At 36.0% G+C, this 19,466-nt stretch overlaps 2 protein-coding genes across 2 annotated transcripts; both read left to right on the top strand.

Annotated features, from left to right (window-relative positions):
- Nucleotides 1-12,560: 12,560 nt before the first annotated feature.
- Nucleotides 12,561-14,003, top strand: LOC131639439 (uncharacterized). The gene is made up of 2 exons (XM_058909934.1): nt 12,561-13,631; nt 13,767-14,003. The coding sequence occupies exons 1-2, from the start codon at nt 12,561-12,563 to the stop codon at nt 14,001-14,003; spliced, it is 1,308 nt and encodes a 435-aa protein (XP_058765917.1).
- Nucleotides 14,004-15,098: 1,095 nt separating this feature from the next.
- On the top strand, nt 15,099-16,160 carry LOC131639438 (uncharacterized). Its single transcript, XM_058909933.1, has one exon. It carries the CDS (start codon nt 15,099-15,101, stop codon nt 16,158-16,160), a length of 1,062 nt encoding a protein of 353 aa, XP_058765916.1.
- Nucleotides 16,161-19,466: the final 3,306 nt, after the last annotated feature.

Here is a 19,466-nt window from a genome sequence, read left to right as displayed (position 1 = left end):
CTAGGTCTTGGTCCTCACTGCCTCCGCCTCCATCAGACCAAGAAGCCTCCGAGCTAGAGCTAGCATGATGCTCATTTTTGGATTCCTCTCCAGGCATAGTTAATCGCAACAGACCTAGCGAATCTTCTCTAAGTGTCAAGCAATAATCTACTTCATCCACCATCACCGTGATACTATCCTCCAGAAAAAAATCTGCCTTTACTCTAATCATTAGTCTCGCTATATCCAAACAAGCTTTGTTGGCAGTATTCTCATCTAAACAAATGAAAGATCCTAGCATATTGGCCACACGGACAAAAAACTCTGAACACCATGCATGACAAGGGACCCCAATAATGCGCAGCCACATGATTCTCTCCTCATCCACGTCTGAATCCTTCCATGGCCTGATGTCCTTGAACCACTGTTTCCACCACGTTGATCCCTCTGATAACATTTCCCTGATGAACCCCTCCTCCATCTCTTCCAACAGACAGAGGTTCGCCCCCATCGGAGAAACCTTAATCGAGAAGACTCCTTCCACTTCAAAATGAGTTTGAATATTGTATGTTGACCCGGGGTTCTGGACCACACCTACAAACTCTTTCCTAAGTCTCTCTTTGTTATCAACCGGAGAAAGAAACTCCAAAGTTGCTGCACGCATAGAAGAGGTAGAACCCGCCTCCTTGGAGACAACATTAGCATAGGATCTACCGTTGCGCAAACTCGTAGCCTCAACAACCTTATACGGAAGTTTCTGAACTCTTCCTGATCTGTAACCGCCTCCCCTGTCCCCTTGCATAACATTATTTTCAAGAACAGACTTCCTTTCGAACCTCGGAATATTAGCATGGATCTTACTCCCATCTATCAGAATATTATCAAGTCTTACCGCTAACATTCTAGCATCTACAACCGCAACGAAACGAGCAAAACCGTATCTCCTCCCGAACTTATTCACCTTAGGAGGAATCACGACCTCGACAACCTCTCCATGGCAACCAAACAGTTCAAACATTTCCTTCGCATTGATTCTGATCGGAAAATCAGAGAAAAAGATGCTCACCACCACCTCGCTACCCCCAACCTTCCGACCACCATGGAACGGGAAGCAATCCTATTTCGGCCTCACCGAACGAAAAGTCCTCCTATGTACCGTATTCCACTCCATCGACTTTATGATAATTATATGTAATCATAATATTTATTAATATACTCATGCATAATATTTGCTACCTTATACAACAAAATCACATCAAATATTTATAAAATAACACTATTTAACTAAACATTACAAATACCAAACATTTTTATGAAAAAGCAAAATAAATGGAAGTGATAACCAAATATGGTATAAACTATGTCAAGAATATAAAATTTGCATGTGCAAAATACAAACTGAAACAAACAGAATCTGAGAAACTAAGAACACTCAACAGAACAACCACCTATGCCTCAAAAACTAATTAAATTAAAACATACAAAATAACACAGCAACGCCGTTATAACTCTACCCAAGTAATCAACATAACACCACCATACACTTTCGTTGACATAAAAAAGAACAAATCAGTAGGATCCAATCCAATGCATACCCTTGAAATGATTAGCCATTTTCCAACTCGACCGCTACCAAATCTGATACCATAAATTATAAATACACTACATTGATACAGGTCATTCAACCTGAGAATACGGGTGACTCGTTAAATAAAGGGTCCCAACGCACCACTACACCGAGAAATTCCAACACGAAACATCGACCTGTTTTTGCATCAGCATGTCAACAGGTTCACAATATTCTACTTCTGCAACATTGAAACAACGGCCTATAGAGACGCCACTCCTACTCGACAAAGCTACACCTTAACTCCTGCACTACTTTAGGCCGAATGATCTCTTGCTGGCATGAGTCTCAACTATAATTCGCAATGAAGATCTCTTACTTATGACTGGTGAGCATAAGATCTGCACCCAATAACAAACATCCTATACTGAGAATTAGCTATTTAGAGTTGGCTTCAACACCGACCCTTGCTCCAACCCAGCCTAAATCTCGGCATCCTGAGCTTATAGCATAAAATTTAGCTTCACCGCTACCTAAGCCAAAGGGAACCTACTTCACTTCAAATACGAACCAGTGCTCCGCTGAATTGCAAGAATACTGCACTGTCCAAGCAAGGCATGTCAACAACATAAGTTCCAATATTTCTTGATGTCATTTTCTTGTAGTTGTGTTATATGTATCATAAACTTGTATAATGCGATAGCATAACTGCACCATTATCCAGATGAATCTTTTCACCTCGATCTCTATCAAATATCAATTAACTATGCCACAAAATTTGTTTTCTACCATATTGAAGATTCAAATTTTTTTTCTATCATATAATTTTTTTAAAGAATATTCAATGGCTTTTTTTTCACATGCAACATGCAGCTCAGATCCCTAAGCTCTAGTTATTATAAAATTGGGCCCAAATTGTAACTAATCTATTTGACAGTAGAGTTAAGTAGTATTCAACAAAATTAATTTCTAACTTAATCTTCACATGACTTTGAGCTTAAAGAAAGACTTGAACCTTTACATAACTTAAACAATAAGAAAATGCTATAAACTAAAGTAATTTTAAATGCAATCATTCAACTTGAACATGAATTAAAACTAAGCTCTTGAACTTAAATAAAAATTTGGATCCATAACTATATCAAACTTAAATAGATAATTGGGACATCCTTGCTTGTTCAAAACATAAATGAAGCAAGGAGAATGATGAGTACACATTTAAGTAATGAGATTACCAGCAAAAGCAACAGCTGCTTTGAATCTGTCTAATGTGATGAATTCTTCAACTTCAATTTCAAGTCCTAACGTCGTACTACTATTTACCACTCGCGAGAATTTTCAAATGGGAGTAGAGCCTGACCAAGATTTTCAGCAACTTCATTATCATTAGGGAGTTCATGTTTCAAGGCCCGGTAACTCTTAAAAACAGGGAGGATGTTGATTATCAACTCATCCAAATACTATTACACAGAGGAACACAAACGTTGTCGATTTTTATTTCTTAAGTTTGCAAATGATGCATATTGAATAGAAAAAAAAGAATTGTGCAGCAGTTGGCTGGTTAATTAAGTTATTAAGACATCTTACTTAAATAAATATGACTTTCGATGTGTTTTCAAATACGAGCATGATCAATCGAATTTCCAAAATCAAGAAGATACAACAGTAATCTTCACAAACACTCCATGATTGAATGAAACCGCATGCCCGAAACATTACTGTCTCACCATAATTTAATGCAAAACAAATCAAAAAATCAAAATTAAAGCTTTAAAATGACAATTTGAAAGTTATTGGTGAGTATAGACTACCATGATGCATAAAACTCAACCAAGACATATTTGGTTTCATCCAAGACAAGTTCGTTGAAGCTTTCAGGTGTCAGCACGCACCACTAGGGTTTAGGTAAAAGAGAGAGGAGAAGGGAAAGTATGTGTCAGCGATAGAAACGATGATATTAGGTTTGTGTTTGAAACCTTGCACATGGTTATGTTTCTGTTTGTTGGATACTCAAGAGAGAGCAAAGGAAATTTTGTCAAAAAAATAAGAGGGGGCACGGGAAACAAAAAGTTTACATTGAAAACAAATGATGCAAGAGAAAAAAGAAAATGCAGTTAATATCCGTTTAAAAATTAATTATTAGTGTTAATAGTTTGCAATAGATGCTTCATATTTTCAATGGATGCTTCATATTCCCAATGGCCCAATCATTTTTTAATTTCACGTGAAAATTTAAAACAAAACATCAATTATTATATTTAAAAAATTATAAAGTTATCTTAAAATAATTTTCTTTTATAGTAACTTTACAAAAGATGAGAATCGATGTGAGCATGACACTTGTCAAAATTGCCGAAACTCTCATCTTGAATTATTATATTGTATGATGATTATTCTGTTGATAAGGGACACGAAAGAAAGTGTTGCAATTTCTTTATTGATTGCGACATATTTTACTTTCCAGCATTTCCGAAGAACAAGTTTGGAGGAATCATTTAAACAAGATTCAATTGTTTCCACCTTAGCAGTCATAGGTAACACTGTTGTGTCTGTGTTGCTTCTTATCTGAGTTGGATTTGAAATGAGTTATGCTAACAGTCCATTGTAAATTAGAATAATATATGTTGAAATGTTGATATTGTTTGGATATATATTATGTAACATGTTTCACACTCAAATCCTTTACTTTCTACTTGCTAAATTTAAAGGATAAAGCTAACATGTGCCCCAAGGGAGTTAGAAGAGAGATATTTATTTATATTATAAATTTGTATTTAGTACATAATTTTTTATATATATATTTATATAGTGACTTTAAGTTATATCATTTCATAATTGAAATTGTTTTATTCTTGGTTCTATCTACAAGAGTGGTTTCTTTAAGAGTATAAATAGTTTGTAGATATGTACTCTCGAAATTACGTGGTAAGAATTAATATATTGATTGGCAGTTTAAGTATATATGTTAGATGGAAAAGGTAGAGAAACTTAGAATTAGTAATGAGTGAGATAGTTATAGAGACATGCTATGTTTAAATAGTAGGCGGTGATTGTAGGATGACTTAGCCTAATTTGTGAGAGAATTAGGGTGTCTTAAAACATAATGTGAGGAATTCTTTCCTAAACTTTTTTAGTAAAAAACTGGAGTTAGATAATTGATCTTAGTATGGGTATTCTTTGGAGCGAGATGATGTTGCAAGCAAGATAAATTCTTTCCTAATTTAATATTTATTCAAAATGAGACATCTTGAGAAGTCATTACTCAAGCAAGACGATGAAGCAAACAAAAAGTGAATTCGGGTAGAAACCCTTGGAGCATTTCAAATGCTAATAAGAACTTATTCCGTGGTAAAATTTTGAGTTGGCAATCTCAGTGGCGTGGTTCAAACCTCCATAGGGCCAAACTAATTTTTTACCACTTGTTTTATTTCATTTTTCTAACTAACTATTATATTTTATTTAAAATAGCAAAGTAATTTATTTTTGAACCATTTTTTGCACACTACTCACTTAAGTAGTCTATTTTACTAATATAATTTAAAAATCCAATAATATTATTTATTTTATTATTAAAAAATTAAAACAAAAACAAGTTTTTTTATGTTTTAAAAACCTTTAAAAAATCATTTCTTTTTATTATTTTCACCAAGTAAACTCTTGTATATTTTTGTGTGAACAACTTTAGGGTTAGGTTAAAGTCTCCTTGATGACAACCATGTTCCTTTAAACCCACTCTCCTTTAGAGTTTGGTATTTTAATCATTTTAAAATCAATTAGGTTTAGGTGTGATTCTAAAACCCTAATCTTTTAAAACCCTAATTTGAAACCCTTGATCTTTAGCTTCACCATGTTGATATAACTTGTTTCTTTGATCTCTTTTGTCTTTGTAGATATACTTTTTGATTTTTATCCTTGTACACTTGTACTTTATTTATAGTATTATCATTGTATATATACATTGTTTACTAACCCACATGCATGAGATACCCATCCATCATCCATCATATTCATCCATACATGAAATGATTCAAAGGTATAAACATCCTTTTATCCATATCATTTGAGTTATATACATTGATCTTTTTGTTATACTCACTTGTTTACTTTTGTGACACATGTTATCACACACATGTTAGAACATAGTTTGGTTCTAATTTTATCTTAGTGTTTTGATGATAACAATTAGATAAATTTTGTATAAGTAAATATGACACTCTAATTATATATCTCTTATTTTAGAAGAAGTTCTAACATATGCTGAAGTTCAAGAAAAACAAGTACCATCTGAACTTGGACTACATACAATGTTGAAATGAACAATATAAAGAAAGTCACGCTGAAGTCTAAAGAAGTTCTAATGAAGAAACTTCTTAAAGCACCAATCGCTGAAGCATAATTCTAATCACTACTAGAAAATTCGCTTTTAGTGACCGAATTAGAGACCGAAAAATTTTGGTCACTGTGGTGACTGAATTAGCCACCAAAATTTTATATTCATGAGAAAATTTTAAGAGGTCACTAAATCGGTCACTAAAATAAATCAGCCACCGATTTAGAGACCAATATTTTATGACCGAAATTTTGGTCACTATAGTGACCGAATTAGCCACCAAAATTTAATATTCATGAGTCAATTTTAAGTGGTCACTAAATCGGTCACAAAAAATATTTTTATATTCAAATAAAATTTTATATATAAATTAGAGACCGAAATTTTGGTCACTAATATTTTTTTATTTTCTTTTTCTATTTTTAATCCTCTTTATTATTTTACTATTTCCTTTCCATTTTTTAAAGATTTTAATTCTCTTTCAAATTTAAATTTTTACTAAAATTTTCTTATTTTTTTTGTTTTAACGTATAATATATTTATAAAAAACTATATGTATATATGTTTAAATATAAAATATAACAATAGTTGTTAAGTGGTGTAGTGGCAAGTTGTTATTAAAATACACGAATGTCACAAGTTCGATTCCTAGGTATATTTTTAATTTTATTTTAGGAAAAAGAACACTAAAATCGGTCTCTAAAATCGGTCACTGAATTCGGTCACAAATCCGGTCTTTAAATTTCGGTCACTAAATTCGTCGCAAAAGCTTAGCGACTAGCACTTTTTCAACTGAAAAGTAATGGTCGTTAAATCGGTCTTTAAACGTTTTAGTGACCGATTTTTAAGCTTTTTCGGTCTTTAATTCGGTCACTAAAAGAGAATTTTCTAGTAGTGACTAGACGTTATTTCTACAAAGTCAGAAAGAAGTTTTCTTGAAGAAATACAAGATAAAATACTCGAACAGAATAAAGATTACCGTTAGAGACATAATGATTATTAACGGCTAAAAGCAGATTTAGTAACAAGTCTCAAGAAGCGTGGAAAGCAAGTTTATCCAAGATAACACGCAAACATGAAAAGCTAAGCTAGCCTATTATCCAGCATTGGACAAAATCTTCAAATCTCTATAAATAGAAGATCATTTGAAAAAGAAATATATAGAGCTCATACATGATATTGACAATACACGCAAGATACATGCAAGCACGCTCAAAAAAAAATTTCATACTTGAACACTTAAACTGAAAGAAAATATTATTGTTCATAGTATCAGATTAAATTCATCTTCATTGTACTAAACTTAGTGAAAAATCACAGTTGTGATACAGTTTAGATTAAGAAGCATTTAAGATCACTTGTTAGAGAGTCGGTTTGTAATTGTTTCTTGAGTAACCAAATTGTGGTTAGGATTCTCAAGAAGTTAAAGTTTGTATTCCTTGAGTAACCAAGTTGTGGTTAAGATTCTCAAGAAGACGTTGGTTGTTGCCTCCGTGGACTGTTGTAATCAGTTTTTGATTAGTGGATTAAGTCCTCGATGGAGAGAGGCGAAATCACCTTGACGGGTGAACTGGAGTAGTTTAGTTATAATGAACCAGGATAAAAATATTATGTCATTTTTATATTGCAAAAAGAAACCACTTATTCAAACCTCCCCTTTCTAAGTGTTTTCATACCCTTCAATTGGTATCAGAGCACTTGGTTCTGGATGCAAACACTTAACCGTGTCAGAAAAAGATCTAGAAGGAAAACACTATAGCAAATGAACTAAACAACAATGGTTATACAAGGCCTCTTGTGTTTGATGAAGAAAATTTTGAATATTGGAAAGATAGACTAGAAAGTTTCTTTCTAGGATAAGATCCTGACCTATGGGATATTGTGGTAGATGGCTACAATCATCCTAAAGATGCAGGTAAAAAGATAGATCGGAAAAACATGACTGATAAATAAAAGAAAGAGTTCAAAAGTCATCACAAAGCTAGAACTATCTTGCTAAGTGCTATCCCACATGCAGAATACGAGAAAATCACAAACAGAGATACATTACATGATATGTTTAAGTCACTCAAAATGACTCATGAAGGTAATGCTCAAGTCAAAGAGACAAAAGCTCTGGCCCTCATCCAGAAGTATGAAGCCTTCAAAATGGAAGATGACGAGTCCATTGAAGCCATGTTCTCAAGATTTCAGACTCTGAGTGTTGGCTTGAGAGTTCTGAACAAAGGATACAAAAACCCAGATCATGTCAAGAAAATAATCAGAAGTCTACCAAGAAGATGGGGACCAATGGTTACAACATTCAAAGTCACAAAGAATCTTGATGATGTATCCCTTGAAGTACTCACCAGTGCATTAAGAAGTCATGAGATCGAACTAGATGGAAATGAACCTCAAAAGAAAGGTAAGACTGTCGCTCTTAAATCAATTAAAAATTTGAAACTAACGCTTTTCAGGCTGAAGAAGAATGCTCGAGTGAATCCGGATCGGAAGAAGAGGATGAGCTATCTTTTCTCTCTAGAAGAGTCAACCAACTCTGGAAGTATAAGCAAAGGAAGCTTAGAAACTTCAGAAGACTATATTATAAAGGAGAATCGTTTGTATACAAGAAGACTAGCAGAAAAGGTATTGTATGTTATGAATGTAAAGAACCAGGACACTTCAAGAATAAATGTCCCAAGCTGCAAAGAGAAAGGCCAAAGAAAATATTTGAAAAGAAGAAAAGTCTGATGGCCACGTGGGATGATTCGGAATCTTCTGAAGAAGAATCTAACTCTAAAGATGAATATACAAACCTAGCATTCATGGCTACTACGGAAGATGACTCAAGCTCATATTCAGAAACAGACGAGGTATTTTCTCAACTCACTAGAGATGAGCTTGCAGAAAGCTTGTCAGAACTTCTGGAAAACCATAGTAAATTAAGAATCAAATACAAGAAACTTAAAAACAATCTTGTAGTTGAAACACAGAAACTTAAAGCAGAGAATTCTAATCTTAAAGAAAATATCCCAAACTCATAGAGGAATTGAAAACTCAACAGATTTCTGAGTCAGATATTACTTCAAGTTCTAAAGACATTTTGGAAGAATATGACTCTGGTTTTCAAAGATTTCTTGCTAAAAGTATAAACAGAAGCAAGAGAGGCTCTGTGATATATGGTGTAAGTAGAAACAATAGAACAAGAATTGTTTATGAGACACCTAAAGGAAAAGAACCATATCAACTTAAACTGCTTGATGAAATGAACATTACATATAAACCCTTGAACATACAATTTAATTTTGGTCACACTCATGACATAAAATATACATCCTATTCTGATAACTCTTACGCTAAACCTAAGTTCAAACAAAACTTTAGGCACTCTAACACCAAAGGACCCAAAAAGATATGGGTACCTAAGGAGAAAATAATTTATGTTGCAGATGTCCTTCACAGCAAAGTTGAAACACCAGTCATGGTACCTGGACTCTAGATGCTCGCGTCACATGACGGGAAGAAAGTCTATGTTCCAAAGCTTGGAACTTAAATCTGGCAGAGACGTTAGATTTGGAGGGAACCAAAAAGGAAAGATTATTGGTTCAGGAACTATCGGTACATCTCCCTCTATAACTAATGTTTTACTGGTAGAAGGATTAGCTCATAACTTGTTATCCATAAGTCAATTAAGTGACAACGACTATGACATAATCTTTAATTAAAAGTCTTGTACGGCTGTTAGTCAGAAAGATGTATCAATCCTCTTTACTGGTAAGAGAAAGAACAACATTTATAAGATTGATCTTTCTGAACTTAAATCTCAGAAAGTAACTTGTTTTCTGTCTGTTAACGATGAGCAATGGGTTTGGCATAGAAGATTGGGACATGTTAGCTTGAGGAAATTATCTTAACTTAACAAACTCAATTTGGTTAGAGGACTCCCTAATCTAAAGTTCAACTCAGATCCTCTTTGTGAAGCATGTCAGACGGGAAAGATTTCAAAAACCTCTTTTAAACCTAAAAATGTTGTTTCTTCCTCTAGACCATTAGACCTTCTGCATATTGATTTATTTGGTCCAGTGAAAACTGCATCAATAAGAGGCAAGAAGTACGGTTTGGTTATTGTTGATGACTACAGTAGATGGACATGGGTAAAAAATTTAAAACACAAAGATGAGTCACATTCAGGTTCTATCTACAAGAGTGGTTTCTTTAAGAGTATAAATAGTTTGTAGATATGTACTCTCGAAATTACGTAGTAAGAATTAATATATTGATTGGCAGTTTTAGTATAATGGTATATGTTAGATGGAAAAGGTAGAGGAACTTAGAATTAGTAATGAGTGAGATAGTTATTGAGACATGCTATGTTTAAATAGTAGGCGGTGATTGTAGGGTGACTTAGCCTAATTTGTGAGAGAATTAGGGTGTCTTAAAACATAATGTGAAGAATTCTTTCCTAAACTTTTTAGTAAAAAAACTGGAGTTAGATAATTGATCTTAGTAAATTTACGTTCCGATAAAAAATCGCTCTATTCAAGGGAGGGCGATTTGGGGATTTAGGGTTTTCTCTACTCCATGCGCGGCGGTTTCCGGCAACGTCCAGACGGATGGACGGAGGTCAGCAGGTATCATCGGGCTCGCAGTGCACTGGCTTGGGACTCTTTCCCTTTTCCTTCCAAGTTGAAGGGTGAAACGGTGGATAGCGTGGACTCTTTTTATTTCTCAGCTTTTCCGGACAGGTACACGGCCAAGGAATTTTTTGAATTGTTTGGGTGCATAGGGGAGGTAGTCGAAGTGTCGATTTCTCCTAGAAGAAATAAGTTCGACAAGAAATTTGGTTTCGCTAGATTCGTGGAGGTGGAAGATGCAAGACTTTTGGCTGTGAAGCTTGACAACGTCATAGTGGAGGGGAAGAAGATTCATGCCAATATTCCGAGGTTTGACAGAATCAAGAGTAGAGGTCCGGTGGTTCTGAACAGGGGAAGGGGAAGTATCGGGGTGACCGAGGTTTTGCGTAGGGAGCACGATGGTGGTGGCTTCCACAGGAGAAGGGAGGGGTGTCGTATGCCGGAGTGGTGGCAGGAGCGGTAGGACGTTCTTATTCTGTATCTGCTTCGATTCCTATAGCTGCTAAGCACCAATCTGATGTTCTTGTGAGTCACGTTTCGAAAGAGGCAGATAGGAAGAGATTCTTAAATGCCAAGGTGGGTGAGGTTCTCTTAGCGGGATCAGCGCATAGAGTCCAAACTATGATGGATGCGGATGGTTTCCACTTGATTAAGGTGTCGGTGTTAGGGCCTAATTTTTGCCTGCTCGAAGAAGTGGAACAAGGAGCTTTGGAGTCTCTTTTATAGGAGGGTGCATCCAGTTGGAAGAGATGGTTTTCGATGATTAGGGATTGGTCCCCGGATGTCGTTGACTCGGAGAGGATTGCTAAGGTTAGGGTGTTCGGAATTCCCTGTTTTGCGTGGAACTCTGTTTTTTTAGTCATTGGCAAATGCTTTGGGAACGTTTATCAGCTCGGATAGTAACACATGCGAAGGTGGATGCTTTGAGTATGCTAGATTAACTTTGAAGGTGAAGTTCGATTTTGTTTCTCATCAAACAGTTCTGACCGATATTGATGGATGTCCTTTTCCTTTGTTTGTCATGGAAGAATCAGTGTTTCAGCATTGTAATTATGATTCTAGTGCCTATTCTTCTTCCGATTCTCTGTCGTCCGACTTTGTGGATTCGGAGGAGTTTTGCTATGATGACACGGAGGTTTACAGGCAGGATAATCTTGTGGCTTCTGCTTTTGACCCAATCGAGGAATTCTCGCCTCGGAATTCCTTGGCTGCCAGCATTCCTTGCCATTCCGAATCGGGACAGTCTTGTTCGGTTGTGAAGAATTCCGTGTTAGAGCCTGTTTCTTCTTTGGGCAGTGGTCATTCCGAGTTGGGAAGTTACGATAGGGCAGTGTTCGCGGTGAATCCAAAGGCAAGAGCGAGTGACCCAATTCATAAGGCTAATTCTGAGTCTGTTTCGCTGGGACCGCGTATTGCTGCTACTGCCGCAGGGACCGAAGCTGTGGCATTTTTTGGGCGTATTGGTTCTGTTGAAGCGGAGAGTTGTCACGACGTAGCAGGACAGGCTAATGTATTCGATGTTAAACATTTAGAGTCATTTAATGCTGGTCCGGTTTGTATGAATCGTGCTGTGGATGGTGGTGGCAGCAGGGAAGTTTTTTCGGGTTTAAAGTCTAGAAAGGTCAGAATGAAGAGTTTTTCTGATTTGGGATCTGTAAATTTTTTAGCTGCTACTAAAAATTTCAGGAAGATTAAAAGGAAAGGCACATCTCAATCTTGCTCTTGTTCCGTTTTGTTGGCAAAAAACAGTTGCAGCTCAGAATTTTGCTATGGGGACCAACCTGAAAATTCGATTATTTCTAGGAATAACAAAAAACAATGGGATTTAATAGAGGACGATAAGGGAGGGAAATTGAAGGATTCTATTGCTGCTTTGGGGGTGGTGGGTAGGGAGGCAGTCATTGAGAAAGTGAATGGGTTCAAGGAAGGAGGGGTGGAGTCTTCTTATCGGTGTTAGATGATTATCAGCACTTTGAATATAAGGGGGGGAGCCAATGCTCTTAAAAGGAGAAGAGTTAGCTCATTAATTAAAAAAGGTAGGGCGGATGTGTTTTTGATTCAAGAAACGAAGATGGCTAATATGCAAGAGTTTTGTGCGCATAGTTTTTGGAGTAACACGAATATTGGTTATTCCTATTCTAATTCTTTTAGTTTATCGGGAGGGATAATTACTTTATGGAAAAAAGATGCGATGAAGGTTATTCATAGTTTCAAGGGGGAGGGGTATCTCGGCGTGAAAGTGTTATGGAAGAACTTTCTTTACTATATTGTGAATGTTTATTCGTCGTGTATTTTAACTAAGAAGAAAGAGTTGTGGAGTAAGTTGTTAGAGTTGAAGGAGATTTTCTCGGATGGCGAATGGATTATCGGAGGGGATTTTAATGCCGTCAAAAACCGGAGGGAGAGGAAAGGGAGAACGATTATTGATAATAATAGTAGCATGAGTCTTTTTGCCGAGTTTGTAGAGAAGAGTGAATTGGTGGACATCCCATGCAAAGGCAAGAAATTCTCGTGGTATAGCAGCGATGGAAGGTCCATGAGCCGTATTGATAGATTTCTTTTATCGGAGGCGATTGTTGATAGATGGAAGGTTATTGGTCAAAAGATTGAAGATAGAGATTTGTCGGATCATTGTCCCGTTTGGCTCGTTTTGGACAATCACGATTGGGGGCCGAAACCCTTTAGGTTCAACAACGAATGGTTCCCGTTTGATTCGTTCCTCCCGTTTGTTGAGAAAGAATGGAAAAGTATAAAAGTGGAAGGAAGAGGGGATTTCATCTTGAAAGAAAAACTTCGCCGTTTGAAAGATAGTTTGAGGTGGTGGAACAAAAATGTTTTTGCGAAGCTGGACTTGAATATGGAGGAGGAAGTGAGGAAGATTAATATTGGGGATGATAGGTTGGAACTTGATCACTTTGATTCTTTGTCCGATGTCGTGCTAGATAGGAAGAAGGCGGCTAGTAGTTTTTGGTTGAATTTGAGGATAAAAGAAAACATGTTAGCTCAAAAATCAAAATTGAAGTGGTTGAAAGAGGGGGATTGTAATAGTGCTTTTTTCCACAAGGTTATGAACGAGAGAAGAAGATTTAATCACATTGGTCCAATAACTTCTTCGGGGGTGTTGTTGGAATCGGTGGGGGAGGTATAGGAGGAGGTTCGGAGTCATTTTGCCCATAAATTCGTGGAAGGGGAGCGCTTTAGGTCAATTTTGGGAGGCATCAATTTCAACAAAATTAATAGCGATGAAGTTCAAGAGCTCGAGAAACCTTTTCTTTAGGAGGAAATTAAAGAAGCTATTTGGAATTGTGGGGACTCGAAGAGTCCGGGGCCGGATGGATTTTCGTTTTTGTTCATCAAAAAGTGTTGGGATTTTGTCAAAGAGGATTTTATTCGGTTCTTTAATTGTTTTCATTCCGGCGAGGCTTTATCTAAATCGGTCACTTCTTCTTTCTTGGTGTTAATTCCTAAGTCTCCAATTCCGGTAGCGTTGGATGATTATAGACCTATTACTTAGTTGGTTGTTTATACAAAGCAATTGCGAAACTCTTGGCCGGTAGATTAAAAAAGGTGTTGTATTCAATTGTTTCCCCTTGTCAAATGGCTTTTGTTCCGGGTCGGCATCTTCTTGACGGAGTTCTAGTGGCGAATGAAGTGGTAGATTATGCTAAAAAAGAAAAGAGAAATTGTCTTCTTTTTAAGGTGGACTTTGAAAAAGCTTTCGATAAGGTAAATTGGGCTTTCTTAAGAACTATGTTACTTATGATGGGTTTCGAAGTGAGATGGGTTAGATGGATGGAACTTTTAATTTTTCAAAGTCATATGTCCGTGTTGGTTAATGGTAGCCCGACCGATGAATTTGTGGTGGAGAAAGGCTTGCGGCAAGGTGATCCTCTTTCACCTTTTCTTTTTGTTTTGGTTACGGAAGCATTGTCGGCGTTGGTTAGGAAATCTATGGAGCTAGGGGAATTTAGCGGTTTCAAAATTAATGGTAGATGTGTGGTGGATATTCTTCAATTCGTGGACGACACTTTGTTGGTCGGGGAAGGGAATTGGAAGCACGTTTGGGCTATAAAGGCGGTTTTGAAGGCTTTTGAAGAGGTTTCGGGTCTTGGAATAAATTATCACAAGAGCAAATTGATTGGAATCAACATTAATCCTTTCTTTTTGGAGGCGGCGGCGCATGTTCTCTCTTGTAGGTTAGAAGATAATTCTTTCAAATTCCTTGGCATTATCATCGGTGCCAATCCTAGAAAGGCTTCCTCTTGGGAACCTATCCTCTTAAAAATGAAGAATCGCTTATCCGGATGGAAGAACCGCTCTTTGAACATGGGAGGAAGGTTAACTCTCTTGAATTCTATTCTTTGTTCTTTATCTATATTCACAATGTCTTTTTACAAGATGCCAAAGAAAGTGGCCAAGGAGTTTTCGCAAATTCAAGGTAACTTTTTGTGGGGTGGAGTGGAGGGAAAAAAAAAAGATACATTGGGTGAGTTGGAAAAAGGTGTTTCTTTCCAAAGAAAGGGGAGGTTTGGGCATTAAGAATGTGTTGGACTTCAATCTTGCGCTTCTTAACAAATGGAGGTGGAGAATTCTCAAAGGAAGCGATAATATGTGGTTCGAGGTTTTAAGAACTCGGTATGGAGATATATCAACGGAGGTTTTTTGTGGGGAATCTAAAGCGAATTCATCTCTTTCTAAGTTTTTGTGGTGGAAGGATTTAACCAACATCGGTAAGTCGACTAGTAGCGATCCGGTGGCGGACCTATGCAAGTTCGAGATTGGTAACGGTTTTTTTATTCCTTTTTGGGAAGCTTGTTGGATGGATGGACATATTCTTAGGTATGATTTTCCGGATCTTTTCTCTTTATCTTGTTTCAAAAAGGTTTCGGTAGGTGCGATGGGAGGATGGCATAATGGTGTTTGGTGTTGGGGAGTTTTAGGCATAAAATCTTGTTTTTTGTCTCCCGAAATTCTTCTTTCGATTTCTTCTCTCCGCTCCATTTTACCGGTGGTCGCTAGTTTACCGGACAAGGAGGACAAAGTTTGTTGGCAAGGGACTATAGATAGTGAGTTTTCGGTAGCTTCTTGTTATAATTTTTATGCTTCTATTCGTACTCCGTTTGGTCCGCACAATAAATATGAAGACTTGGTGGCCATAATTTGGAAGATGGAGGTTCCTTCTAAGATAAGGATTTTTGGGTGGAGACTTTTTGTTAATAGATTGCCTACTAAAGACCTTTTGAAGATTAGAGGTATTCCTTTTCCTTTAAACTCTTTAAGTTGTTCTTTTTGTGAGGCGGAGTTGGAAAGTAGAAATCACTCCTTCTTTAATTGTAAAGTGGTGGACCTAATTTGGAAAGACATAGCATTGTGGATAGGTAAACCGGTAGGAAAGGAGGAGGATTGTTTAGCAAATTTTTTGGATTGGTATAGTTTTTGTAAAGTCAACAAAGTTAGGAAGGGAAAGTGGGGGCTTTTTTGGATGGCAACCACGTGGTCCATTTGGTTAATTCGGAACGGTATTTGCTTCCGGAATGACGGTTGGAGTGTTGATGACACGGTGTGGAATGTAAAGTTTCTTGTTTGGAAGTGGTCTTTTTTGGGAGAAAATCACAAGTCCAATTATAGTTTCTACGACTTCATTAAGGATCCCTTATTGTTCCTTAAGTAGCTAGAATTGGTTGGTATTTTCTCTTTCTCTTTTTTGGGAGGCTTTGTCCGCTTTTGAGTAAAAAGGATTGGAGAACCCTTTGTTCTTCCTTTTATTGATTCTTGATTTCTCAAAAAAAAAAGTATGGGTATTCTTTGGAGCGAGATGATGTTGCAAGCAAGATAAATTCTTTCCTAATTTAATATTTATTCAAAATGAGACATCTTGAGAAGTCATTACTCAAGCAAGACGATGAAGCAAACAAAAAGTGAATTCGGGTAGAAACCCTTGGAGCATCTCAAATGCTAATAAGAACTTAATTCGTGGTAAAATTTTGAGTTGGCAACTTCAATGGCGTGGGTTCAAACCTCCATAGGACCAAACTAATTTTTTACCACTTGTTTTATTTCATTTTTCTAACCAACTATTATAACCAACTATTATATTTTATTTAAAATAGCAAAGTAATTTATTTTTGAACCATTTTTTGCACACTACTCACTTAAGTAGTCTATTTTACTAATATAATTTAAAAATCCAATAATATTATTTATTTTATTATTAAAAATTACAACAAAAACAAGTTTTTTTATGTTTTAAAAACCTTTAAAAAATCATTTCTTTTTAGTATTTTCACCAAGTAAACTCTTGTATATTTTTGTGTGAACTTCTTTAGGGTTAGGTTAAAGTCTCCTTAATGACAACCATGTTCCTTTAAACCCACTCTCCTTTAGAGTTTGGTATTTTAATCATTTTAAAATCAATTAGGTTTAGGTGTGATTCTAAAACCCTAATCTTTTAAAACCCTAATTTGAAACCCTTGATCTTTAGCTTCACCATGTTGATATAACTTGTTTCTTTGATCTCTTTTGTCTTTGTAGATATACTTTTTGATTTTTATCCTTGTACACTTGTACTTTATTTATAGTATTATCATTGTATATATACATTGTTTACTAACCCACATGCATGAGATACCCATCCATCATCCATCATATTCATCCATACATGAAATGATTCAAAGGTATAAACATCCTTTTATCCACTATCATTTGAGTTATATACATTGATCTCTTTGTTATACTCACTTGTTTACTTTTGTGACACATGTTATCTCACACATGTTAGAACATAGTTTGGTTCTAATCTTATCTTAGTGTTTTGATGATAACAATTAAATTTTGTATAAGTAAATATTATACTCTAATTATATATATCTTATTTCAGAAGAAGTTCTAACATATGCTGAAGTTCAAGAAAAACAAGTACCATCAGAACTTGGACGACATACAATGCTGAAATGAACAATATAAAGAAAGTCACGCTGAAGTCTAAAGAAGTTCTAATGAAGAAACTTCTTAAAGCACCAATCGCTGAAGCATAATTTTGATAGACGTTATTTCTACAAAGTCAGAAAGAAGTTTTCTTGAAGAAATACAAGATAAAATACTCGAACAGAATAAAGATTACCGTTAGAGACATAATGATTATTAACGGCTAAAAGCAGATTTAGTAACAAGTCTCAAGAAGCGTGGAAAGCAAGTTTATCCAAGATAACACGCAAACATGAAAAGCTAATCTAGCCTATTATTCAGCATTGGACGAAATCTTCAAATCTTTATAAATAGAAGATCATTTGAAAAAGAAATATATAGAGCTCATATATGATATAGACAATACACGCAAGATACATGCAAGCACGCTCAAAGAAAATATTTCATACTTGAACACTTAAAATGAAAGAAAATATTATTGTTCATAGTATCAGATTAAATTCATCTTCATTGTACTAAACTTAGTGAAAAATCACAGTTGTGATACAGCTTAGATTAAGAAGCATTTAAGATCACTTGTTAGAGAGTCGGTTTGTAATTGTTTCTTGAGTAACCAAGTTGTGGTTAGGATTCTCAAGAAGTTAAAGTTTGTATTCCTTGAGTAACCAAGTTGTGGTTAAGATTCTCAAGAAGACGTTGGTTGTTTCCTACGCAGACTGTTGTAATCAGTTTTGGATTAGTGGATTAAGTCCTCGACGGAGAGAGGCGAAATCACCTTGACGGGTGAACTTGAGTAGTTTAGTTATAACGAACCAGGATAAAAATATTATGTCATTTTTATATTGCAAAAAGAAACCACTTATTCAAACCTCCCCTTTCTAAGTGTTTTCATACCCTTCAATTGGTATCAGAGCACTTGGTTCTGGGTGCAAACACTTAACCGTGTCAGAAAAAGATCTAGAAGGAAAACACTATAGCAAATGAACTAAACAACAATGGTTATACAAGACCTCCTGTGTTTGATGGATAAAATTTTGAATATTGGAAAGATAGACTAGAAAGTTTCTTTCTAGGACAATGTCCTGACCTATGGGATACTGTGGTAGATGGCTACAATCATCCTGAAGATGCGGGTAAAAAGATAGATTGGAAAAACATGACTGATAAATAAAAGAACGAGTTCAAAAGCCATCACAAAGCTAGAACTATCTTGCTAAGTGCTATCCCACATGCAGAATACGAGAAAATCACAAACAGAGATACAACACATGATATGTTTGAGTCACTCAAAATGACTCATGAAGGTAATGCTCAAGTCAAAGAGACAAAAGCTCTGGCCCTCATCCAGAAGTATGAAGCCTTCAAAATGGAAGATGACGAGTCCATTGAAGCCATGTTCTCAAGATTTCAGACTCTGACTGCTGGCTTGAGAGTTCTGAACAAAGGATACAAAAACCCAGATCATGTCAAGAAAATAATCAGAAGTCTACCAAGAAGATGGGGACCAATAGTTAGAGCGTTCAAAGTCGCAAAGAATCTTGATGATGTATCCCTTGAAGAACTCATCAGTGCATTAAGAAGTCATGAGATCGAACTAGATGGAAATGAACCTCAAAACAAAGGTTAGACTGTCGCTCTTAAATCTATTAGAAAATTTGAAACTAACGCTTTTCAGGCTGAAGAAGAATGCTCGAGTGAATCCGGATCGGAAGAAGAAGAAGAGCTATTTTTTCTCTCTAGAAGAGTCAACCAACTCTGGAAGTATAAGCAAAAGAAGTTCAGAAAATTCAGAAGACTAGATTATAAAGGAGAATTGTTTGGATACAAGAAGACTAGCAGGAAAGGTATTGTATGCTATGAATGTAAAGAACCAGGACACTTCAAGAATAAATGTCCCAAGCTGCAAAGAGAAAGGCCAAAGAAAAGATTTGAAAAGAAGAAAAGTCTGATGGCCACGTGGGATGATTCAAAATCTTCTGAATAAGAATCTAACTCTAAAGATGAACATGAAAACCTAGCATTCATGGCTACTACAGAAGATGACTCAGGCTCA

Source organism: Vicia villosa, unplaced genomic scaffold (genome assembly GCF_029867415.1).
Source record: "Vicia villosa cultivar HV-30 ecotype Madison, WI unplaced genomic scaffold, Vvil1.0 ctg.002635F_1_1, whole genome shotgun sequence".
In the NCBI taxonomy this organism is placed as follows: domain Eukaryota; kingdom Viridiplantae; phylum Streptophyta; class Magnoliopsida; order Fabales; family Fabaceae; genus Vicia; species Vicia villosa.
This window is presented reverse-complemented; position numbering and strand designations above follow the sequence as displayed.

Coding starts and splice junctions, on each gene's coding strand:
- LOC131639439 (XM_058909934.1), top strand. CDS start 12,561: ATGGCTAATATGCAAGAGTTTTGTGCGCATAGTTTTTGGAGTAACACG. Junction 13,632..13,766: donor TGTTGGAATCGGTGGGGGAG/GTATAGGAGGAG, acceptor CCTTTTCTTTAG/GAGGAAATTAAAGAAGCTAT.
- LOC131639438 (XM_058909933.1), top strand. CDS start 15,099: ATGTGGTTCGAGGTTTTAAGAACTCGGTATGGAGATATATCAACGGAG.